The sequence below is a fragment of the Centroberyx affinis genome, unplaced genomic scaffold, assembly GCF_046629955.1.
Source record: "Centroberyx affinis isolate AG114_WGS23_722 - 3 ecotype Tasmania unplaced genomic scaffold, CSIRO-AGI_Caff_v1 ptg003282l_1, whole genome shotgun sequence".
In the NCBI taxonomy this organism is placed as follows: Eukaryota; Metazoa; Chordata; class Actinopteri; order Beryciformes; family Berycidae; genus Centroberyx; species Centroberyx affinis.
In genome coordinates, this window is record NW_027281298.1 from 29,877 (window position 1) to 40,531 (window position 10,655).

General features: G+C 42.9%; 1 protein-coding gene across 1 annotated transcript in view; it reads left to right on the top strand.

Moving 5' to 3' along the window:
* sh2b3 (SH2B adaptor protein 3) overlaps positions 1-10,386 on the top strand; it is a 33,134-nt gene extending 22,748 nt beyond the window's left edge. The window contains exons 3-7 of the mRNA XM_071538522.1: positions 255-349; positions 4,201-4,292; positions 4,671-4,885; positions 5,699-5,876; positions 6,060-10,386. Of these exons, the coding sequence (XP_071394623.1) occupies positions 255-349; positions 4,201-4,292; positions 4,671-4,885; positions 5,699-5,876; positions 6,060-6,424 (945 nt within the window). The 3' untranslated portion in view covers positions 6,425-10,386. The remainder of the gene's footprint in view (positions 1-254; positions 350-4,200; positions 4,293-4,670; positions 4,886-5,698; positions 5,877-6,059) is intronic.
* The last annotated feature ends 269 nt before the right edge of the window (positions 10,387-10,655 follow it).

Sequence of the window (10,655 nt, forward strand, 5' to 3'; positions counted from 1 at the left end):
TCTGTCTCAGTAGTTTAATCACTGTCATTTCTCATCTAGTCTGTTTTCTGTAGGTTGTGCGTGTCTAAAGAGTTTTTGTAATGCATTGTCAGTGTACGATTAATGTGTAGAATTAGGAAGATGGTACTGGTTGTGCGGCTTGGTGGTTTGTTACACTTAAGATTCAAGACGCGGGCCTAAGCTAAGGTTAAAGACTTTAGTTAGTGTTGATATAAATGTGGACCGTACATATGAATGTTCCTTTGTCTCTGCAGGTTAATAACTATCCAGGTAGTCTGATATTTGAGACGGACAATGACCAACAGGTCAGCTCCTGGACCACAGAGCTAAAAGAATGTACCAGCAACAGGTGAGAGACACACACACACACACACACACACACACACATGCAGGCATGTATACAACACAAACTGTTGAGTTTGACTTGGGCCAGAAAATTTGAACCCAGTCTGATCCAAACACAAAATACTTTTCTCTAAACTTGAACCAACTCAATAATTTTCTAATGATGAATTGAGAGTATTTTGCAACAATATTTTTGAATCCGAGCCCGGCTCAAAACTAAGCCGCGAAATCAGAAATACAGCTCATCGGGTCCAGCTGGGTCCCATCGTGTTCAAGTGTAAATGCGCACACACGTAAACACATGCGCATTCCACTCCCACAGACACATACCTAAGAGCAACCTCCCATCTGCCACCTCTCCTCACCTAGCTTTTCCTTGAGTTCTTGAACGGAAATACTTTGCACTTGGGCTTTGGCTGTTTGTGTGTGTGTGTGTGTGTGTGTCTGTGTGTGTGTGTTTGTGCTGGATGTTTACTTGTGCTGAGCTATGTGTTTGTTTATGCCAAAGTGAATATTTGTTGGTGTGTGTATGTGCGCACACATTCATGTATGTACATGTGTGCCCGTGCTTGTGTTTCCCTATTCCTGTGCATTCCAGTGTGTGTGTGTGTGTGTGTTCAGTTAGTTTGCTGTAGGGCCTGACAGATTCGAGTATATTTGAGCATGAATATTATTCACTGATATTAATCACTGATCTGGCTGATATTCATCACTAATGGTTAACTTCATATTTACACTAGACCTCTGAGAGAAAGTAACAGTTGTGTACAAAAAACTGTTTTGTATAAATGTGTTTTAGGATCCTATTTGGGTGATGAAAGAGCTACAATAATTTTAATTATAAGAATGACCCAATACTATATATTGTCTAGCACTTTTCTTATTAAAGTTACAGTGCTGTGAAGTAAAATAAACAAACTCTAAAAACTCTGGACAAAAAGCCAATGCATTTTCATCACTGTAGGGTACTGGAGAAATACAATTTACTGAGCTTTGAGAATTTTAGATTATTTTCAAATTTGTGCCTGGTTTATACAATTTTAAACGGTTTGGCCCCTCCTCCACTACGTGACTTTGTGTATACTCGCTCATTGGATTGTATTAGATCCTCCAGAATATCCTCTATACGAGATTGTACCATACCATTTCGCCGCACTGCATTTGGGCAATCAGCTTTCTCTGTAAAAGCCACAAATCAGTGGAACACCCTGCCTGACGATGTGATGAGCTGCAGCTCTATCAGCACTTTCAAAACCAACTTAAAAAGTCTGTTAAAAGCTGCTCAGCTCTGTACTCACTGACTTTGATATTCTATCTTATGGTCTTCATGACTTGCTTTTTTTTTTTGACAAGCATACATTTGTGATGTGCTTTTGTGTGTAGTTTTGTATTTTGTGTCTTGTGTGTTCTTTTTTGTAAAACTTTGTATGTTGTTTTTACTCTGTACTGTTTGTTATTGTGCTGTTTCTTTGCTTTGACCTGCAAAGGGACTACAGATGCGAATTAGCTTGCAGCTATAATCTGGTACGGTGCATCAAATGGTGACATTTATGTTTGAACTGTACATTGTCCCTTTTAAATAAATAAATAAATAAAGAAAAATAATCACATTAACAGATCCATAAGCTGTAAGAAAGAGATGACTTGCATTGCTGGCTTCATTAAGTCCTGTTTAGCAGATCAGAAATGAAGACTACACCAGACTGTGTAACTGTAATATTATGATAACAAAACCAATTTTCATTAAAATAATAACGCTTGAAAGTCCAGTTTGCCGACCGTCAGATTGACTCCAAAAGGACAAATGTTACTGTTGGCTCATTAAACCATAATGGACAATAAACAGCACTGTGAGCTTAACGAGAGCAAAAACAAGTTAGAAGCTAAATGTTACTTCCTGAAATGGAGTTTCCAGTTGTGTCTGAAAAGAAGCTGTAGAGTATGCTGATTGCATTTCCCTGGCAAGTTGTTATGCATGTTAAGTAACAATCAGATTTAGTGGTCAAGCAGCCTTCACTGTTTCACTGTTAAGTCTCAATCCCAAATACTCTACCAAACTGCAGGGATACTTTGCAAGGAGATTTCTGTCTTTCATCTAATGGCCAAAGACTATCTTTATTGGCATTGTCATCACTATCAGACCCACAAAGCTTGTATAAGTTGGACCTTATGTATGTGTGCATGCATGCCTCTGTGTGTGTGTGTGTGTGTGTGTGTGTGTGTGAGTGTGTGTGCATGCCTGTGTGTGTGTGTATTTGTGCTTATGTGTGTGTTATGTGCTGCTCTGTGAGAGGAAGTGTGGGGGAGGTCTGAGACTTGGGAGAATCTCAGGACCTTTCTCATTTCTACAGATGTCTGGAATGCTCTTGCACGCTCATGTGCATGCACACACACACACATAGAGACACATACACAGAGGACAGGTCCTTCTGGAAATGAGGATTTGAAGACCATGTGTAGCTGTAGGGTTTGCTCACACAATTGCACACACACACACACACAGCAGCACAATGGACTCTGATTCAGTGTAAACAAACTGAAGTGAGGGACACACTTCTCTTTCTCTTCTATTTCTCTTTTTTCTTTGTTATCAAGGTCTTCCACAGCTGGTTTGCTGGTCTGTGTTATAGATTATATGAGTGTGCAGTCATTCATGAAACTGCACGTCTGACTATTTTTAGTATGAGTGTGTGTGTGTGTGTGTGTGTATGGACACACACGTGTACATGTGTTGCAGAGAGCTAGATTAAGTCTCTTTCTACTTTTCTGTTGATGTGAATATGTATGAGGAGGAACCTGAGCTTCTAAACACTCTCACACTGTCTCTCACACACACAAACACATGCTGCAAGGAGAAAGGAGGCTTGTCTTCCTGTTATTCAGAGTTCTGCGAACTCAAGTCAGCATTTCAGCAGGATTTGCTCTGGCTTCCCTCTTTAACCTTCCCGTTCTCATCTGTGTATGTTCACACATACTGTGTTTGTGTGTGTGTGTGTGTGTCTGTGTGTGTGTGTGTGTGCGGTCACACCCATGTAATGTCAGGGGGGGTGTGCATCTGTGTGTGCGTTGAGTGGAGTGTGACTATAAGGCTTAGTGTGTGTGCGTGTGTGTGTGCACGTTGGGTGTAGTGTGAGTATGATACAGCAGAACAGTAAGTCTTAGTTCAGGTCTGAACTGGACTCACTTCCTGTCTGGGCTTGGTTTCTTTGTGTTCTTTCAGCTTGCTGTTTCCTCCATGTTCACTAGACCCCCCCCCCCTCTCTCTCTCTCTGTTGCCCCCTCTCTCTCTCTCTCTCTGTTGCCCCTTCTCTCTCTGCCTATCTCTGTTGCTCTCTCTCTCTCTCTGTTGTCCTCTCTCTCTGCCCATCTCTGTTGCTCTCTCTCCTTCCCATTTTAAAGGTGCTACATGTAGCATTTTAACATCAACAAATCATTAACACATTCATTTTTGAGGCATTAGTGTAATTACCGTAAATAAACAGGACCATTGCCGAGGAGATCAGCAGCCTCTACACTGTATTATGCATCGTGTGCCACTGAGTTTGATTTTTTTTGGGGAGGCTGATGGATTGCTTTACAACACAAAACAGCAAGAGGGCGCTGTTCTTCCAGCTAAAACAGAGCTAAAGCTTTCAGAGTTTATCGTAACGGCAGATGGTGGACCAAGTAAAATGCCAGTGGGAAAAATAACTAATAAATGAATGAAATGTCTGTCCTCCTCGGGGGGGGCCCCTAGGGGTCCACAGACCGCGCATTGAGAACCACTGACCCCTAACATATATGTATTGTCTGGATGATACAGTATGCCTAATCTGAACATGTTCTGTTTAATCTGAATCTGTTCTTGTCTGTCAGGTCAGGCAGTGTGGATCTGGAGCCCCTCCCCTTCCCATCTGACAGCTCTGTTCCAGCCAATCGCAGTGGGAGCTCAGAGTCAGGAAGTCAGAGTGAGTAGCGGGATGGAGCGGGGCTGAGGGGCGTTGCCTCTGGGTAAATACAATCAAAGCTAATCAAGTGCAGGGACGGATTACCGAATAGACCTATTGGACACATGCTGTGTGTTTAGGATGAAATTTCTTCCCAAAACTGTTGACCTGGTGTCCAGAGTGTCTAGTGTTGAAGTCCACTGATTGTAAATGTTTCTCCATTTCCATCTCCATCACCTTCTCTACTTTAGATAAATAAAAATACTTAATGTGAATAAAACGCCCATTTCCCATTTAAAAATAAAATAAATCCTAGTTTTGATGAAGCGATATGATACGGTTAACTATATTGCTAATAACAGAATCCAAACTACTTTGTTCCTCTCCTCGTCCCTCCAGCCTCGGTGACCTTTGCCCTGCCGGAGCAGGTGTACCAGAAGACTGATCACTTCCTGTTCTCCTACCCATGGTTCCACGGGCCGATCTCCCGCGTCAAGGCGGCCCACTTGGTTCAAAGCTCCGGTCTTGAGGGGCATGGAGTGTTTCTGGTCAGACAGAGTGAGACGCGCAGGGGAGACTACGTCCTCACCTTTAACTACCAGGGAAAGGCGAAAGTACGTTCTCATCACTTCTCATAGTACACTGCTATCCAACTCTGTCTCACTCTTTTTCTCTTTCTATTTCTTGCTGTTAATCTTTATTTAACTTTGCCTATGTAGATCCAGGCTTGACTGAAATAAACTCATACGATCCACGCAAGATTAGGGCTGGGTGGGGGAAAAAACATAGATACACCAATACATTGTAAGTTATTTCAGGGCATTACAGCACACAGAAGAGACTAAGTCCTCACAGGCAGAACAGTCACACTACTGGAAAGTATTTTAGTAATTGTTTAGTGAGGGGAGCCAATCAAGCCCATTTGTGATGTATTAACTGGGGTTAGTCTGAAACTGCCTGTAAAAGGGGCAGTGGTGGCCTAAAGGTTAGAGAAGCGAGCTTGTGACCGGAAGGTCGTCGGGTCAATCCCCCGGACCGGCAGGATAAATCTGGGTGGGGAAAGTGAAAATCAGCACTTGCCCCTCCCTCATTACCACCACTGAGGTGCCCTTGAGCAAGGCCCTTAACCCCAACCGCTCCAGTGGAGCTGCTCAGTGGCCAGCAGATCAGACTGTGGTTGTATTGGTCAGCTTCCAGGACCTTAACCTGTCTTCTAATCCATATCAATATTGCACATAATCATGCATCACAATACAAAAAAGACACACTGTATATGGTGTCACTACAGTATCATAGTATTGATATCGTATCTTGCGGTTCTTGACGATACCCAGCGCTACACAAAATCATCTTGCCTTGCTACAGAAGTGTTGAAGCATCACTTGTCTCTCTCTGTCTTCCCTCTCCATCTCCCACCCTGTCTGCAGCATCTGCGTCTGTCTCTGACAGAATGGGGTCAGTGCAGGGTGCAGCACCTGCGGTTCCCCTCCGTTATGGACATGCTCAGTCACTTCCGCCTCTTCCCCATCCCGCTGGAGTGCGGGGCCGCCTGTGACGTCACGCTGTCCAGCTTCGTAGTGGCCGGCTCCACCCCTTCATCACAGGGTAAGAGTCTCCCGTTCAGTAACTACTTCGCCTCTCTCCGTATCTCTCATCAACCGAACTCATCCTGTGTTGTTGTGTGTAGCGGCGGAGCAGATGTGCAGCAGAAACGCAGAGGGAATGTAAAAAGTTGGACTCATACATCTGTTGCTTATGTCTTGTCTTTTTCTCTCTGTACTTCGGCAGGTCTCTCTGGCGCTGTCCTGGTCCCTTTCTCCCTGCATCGGTGGAGCTCGGAGCCCAGCTTGGCCCACTGCAGCCTGGCCCGCTGCTCCAGCCTCCTCCCCTCCTCCTCCACCAGCACCACCACTTCCGGTCCCGGCCCTGCCTCCCAGTCGGGGCACCGCCCGCCGCCCCGCTCCAACCCCCTCCCAGACCTCCCTACATCGGGCCCCACACCCTTGCGTCGGAGTGAATCGGTGGGGAGGAGGCCCCTCCTTCGCCACCCCAACCCCCACCCGCCCATCATCCCTCAGCGGGACTCGGACTATGAGCTGGAGCCGGAGCGGAACCGCAAGCGGGCCATAGACAACCAGTACATGTTTCTCTGACCCACCGGGTCGCACGCCACCATCACCTCTGACAGAGAGCAATCTCCTGTAAACCAAACACACTCACACACACATGCACACACACAAACATGTACACATCATACAGACACACTCTTGTTACCCCCACCCAACTCTATGTGGGTGTGTGAGACTCACAGCAACTCATCATGATGCTAACATGATTATAGCAGACTCATGAACTTGAGCTTTACAAGTCTTTGTCTAATGAATGCGCGGCTGTGTATATGACAGAACACACACACACACACACACAGTCTGTCCTGGGTGTGTGTGTTTGCCAGTGTCAGACTCACAACCTCCACCCTGATTGTCCACTTTGAATGTATTTTTGGGAATTTTATAATAGTGTCGAGTATAATGATTATTCTCGTTTTTATGAGGTTGTTCTGCATGGGAGAGAGCAGCATGTGTAGCTGTCCTCTCACTCTGGGCAAAAACATCTTTAAAATGTTTTAAATTCTGGTGAACTTTTTAGAGGAGTGCTTGATTTAACTTCCTTGGCACTTGAACTGAACCACTGATGGGAAAGCACCGCCTGCAAAACTGGTTAAATCAAGTGCTCCTTTTAAATATTTGGAAGATATTTACATCTGCCCTGCTCTTCACCTTCACACACTCCACTCTTCATAACACACATAGACAAAAATGCACTCTATTTTAGAGTGTCAGTACTCTTATCAAATGTTTCTAAAATATTCCTCCTCTTACGCATTTTCATGTATTTAAAATGCACACTGTGCTTTCAGTGTACTTTGGAAACAATGTGTATTTTTTCTGTACACAGATTCTTTTGTAGAAAAATGAAAAAGAAACTAAAAAGCGAAAAACTTGAGTAAAGTCTTTGCGGAGAAGCTGTTCCTAGAAACTGATCTAGCACTGCTTCCACCACTCCATACCTTAGCTTAAGCAACTAAGAAGAACCATGTAAAATGATTCCAGATCAGCATTGTTGAGCAACTCCTACCTGATACAATGGGAAATTGACGCTGTTTGTTGGTGTGGGTGTGTGTGTGTGTGTGTGTGTGTGGATGTCAAGACAGACTTTGAAGCGAATGGAAACTAAATGAAAGTGTAGGCTTGCATGCTTGTGCTGATCTCAGTGTGGCACAGTATTCAACTAAGTAAGAGTCTGTGTGCTAGGTTTTCCAAAATTATCAGAGTGTCTTTGTTCTGTTGTAAATCAGTGGCACCAGGATTTACTCTGTGCTCCCATGCTTTGAAGAAACCTGTCCCAGGGTAGCATGGTGTGTATGTTGTGTCTGTATGGAGAGGTCGTCTTGAATGAACGAGTGGAGTAAGAGGGGGACGTATTCTAGTGTCTAGGATAGAGTCCTTCTACAGGCCAAGGTAAAAATAGGAGTTGAATCCAGGTCAGGTGTTTGAAACTGCTAGATCCAGGTTTGAAATGTCTGAAACCTTTTTCAAATCTATTTTTGCTGCGGTTTGAGAATTTAGCATTAAACCCTTAAAGGGCTCCTAAAGGTAGACGCAGTGATGTGATGCAACCCCTGAAAGGCGAAGCGACACGCACCTGCAGGTCGTCCCGGTGCGTGTTCTGAAATCACACACAAGTGCCTATGTAGATATGAAATTTATTTTGTAACACCTCCAGGCAAATCTTGAATTCTGGGTGTGGCATCATATCTCTAACTCTACTTTTTTTGTTTTTTTTGTTTTACACGTACAGCATTACTCTTCCATCTCAGTATGAAGTTTTCTACAAGTTCACCACAGAAACCAGGAGAAAAAAACAAGACAGTGATACATTTTTACACTCACCACCATTTTAAATGAGGGTGATGTATTGTTAGTGACAGGCTTTGTGAGGAAGGGGATAAAACAGAACAGTGGTTTTCAATCAGTGTAGCTTTGAAAGTGTCCATGTTACACATATTAAGAAAATGAAAGAACACTCCAATGATCACACTTTGTCCCTCTATGCAATTCGGGCTTTGTCCACCAGCTTTATGTTTGCTGGCCCTTTGCTTGATGATATAAGCGATCAATTTGATGTGCCTTGGAGGTTTTTGTGTTGTGGTACCAAAAAGGCTGAGAACCACCAATTTAAAACGCAGTCCCAGTGACTGAGGCAGATCCACTCAGCTCAGATTCTCATTCAGGATTCTCTAAAGCAATCAGTTGTCATTTAATGAATATATCAATCATCTGTGGAATAACACAAAGACAGAGAGGAAAATGAAAGATGGCACTCACTTCGCTTCTACTAAAACTATACTGAGTGCCTTTACCAAAGCTCATGTTTACTTCCAACTTTCTCCTGGCGTCCAGTTTTGTTTGAACACAAGTTGTGATGTTTCATCTCTTCCAACACTGGGGCTGGGTTTCTCAAAAGCATCTGATAAGTTACATTTTAACCCATTGTGATCCAAACCTTGTAGTCTTTCCATCTTTAGCCAACTATGAGAAGATCAGGTGATGGGCACACAAGATTCAACTCTGTTCCATCCAGTGAAGCTTGACTATCCTGGCAAGAGACAGACAACACACTATTCATTGAACAGTTACCTACTGTATACATAAAAGCAGTAGCCTTTCATTTTCCCAAGATTAAATATCACACTTTCTGTAATTTTGAAGCGTCAGTTCCATTTCACAGACAAAGATGGCAGTAGTTGTGGGATGCTTTTGGGAAACGGAGCCCAAAAGTAGTGCTAGGACTCGTCTGGTCTGTCTCTGTTTGTCTTCTAACCTTGCTTAACACTAACTTAGCAGTTGATTATAATCATTTACCTTCAAAAAGCCTATACTTAATTTATGGTTTAGTCATGTCTCTCTCTCTCTCTCTCTCCCCTTTTATCATTGTAGAGTTTCCTGTTTTTTAGAGAAATGCACAAAAGCAGGTTGACTTCCTGATGAACATGACCGGAGTAAATCCACTGATTGCTCCTCTTGTTGCGTAATGACAGGTCAGCCTAGTCTACCAAAGGAATATTTTACAATGGTTGTGTAGTTAATCTTTTATGTATCATCATGATAAAGACTGACATCGTGTGTTTGTACAAGGGGAAAAAAGAACAAGAATAAGACAATTTTGGCAAAAGTACGGTTGGTCTTCCTTGCTTTATGCGCCCGACTCTAAACAAACTCATCCCCCGCCCTCGTCACGCCTAAATCTCTCTTCCATTCTGCATATTGCAAAAGGAAAGCAACGGTAACATTAACTATTTTGACTATCAGTCCCCTCTCTTCGCTAATGATTAGGGAGAATGACTGTGCCTTTGCCAGAAAGCTGCTGTTGCTTTTCCCCTTTGAAAGCTCAGGGTGTGTGATGTGTTGCAGAACTTGTAGTGCAATATCTGAGAGATGTCCGACGCTTCAGCCCTTAACTTACAGCACAGAGAGCAAACAAAGGCTTTTACATGGATGGATTTGTGTGAGAATTCAATCTTTGCACTTGCTCATGGATTGAGGAATAAAACAAAATATTTAGCAGCACCAGCAAATTCCAAAGAAAGTTACCTAGAGAAAACGTAATGTTCAATTCAGGGCTTATTACAAGCATATAGCATTTTTATACTGCATAATTGCTCATCATTTCTGTATAATATGGCTCTCAGAAACAGAATCAAGTTAGTTTTACGCTAGAGAAGATCCCCATGTACCTCAGGTGTAAATGTTCAACCCTCGACTTCCACACTTCAACGCTGCCTTTCCAGTCTCCCAGCTGCCACCTTTTACTCTCCCCTTGTTTATTTTAAAAATGTCCAGTTGATGAATGTAATGTGTTCTCAATACTGTTCATTCTGTGTTTGTTACTTCGCACTGTAAACATTCCAATTCAATCTTCCCCTCCGAAGCCAATGAAACCACAACAAAGCTTTTACATCTGTCATCGTTTGTGTTCACGTCCCATTCAGTTATGATAAGCCTTCTAAATTATATAAATATATATCAACTGTATATTTGACATTTTGTAAAATAAAGCTAACCAAAAAAAAAAAAATCATGCATCATCTTCAGTTTGTGATTTGTGTTTTCTCTCTGGAGTCTGATGAAAGTCCAGCATGTCTCTCTGTTCTTTATTATAGTGATTCTCTGTATTGCAGAACAAAGTGTCATTTTAAGGTTAAGCTATATACATCGCTCTTCTTACATGGTGTATTAAGCCTGGAAACTACGACTGGGTTCACTTCAATTTATATAATTTGGCTTAATGTTCATTCCAACAGGCGGATCATTAAGAAGAAGT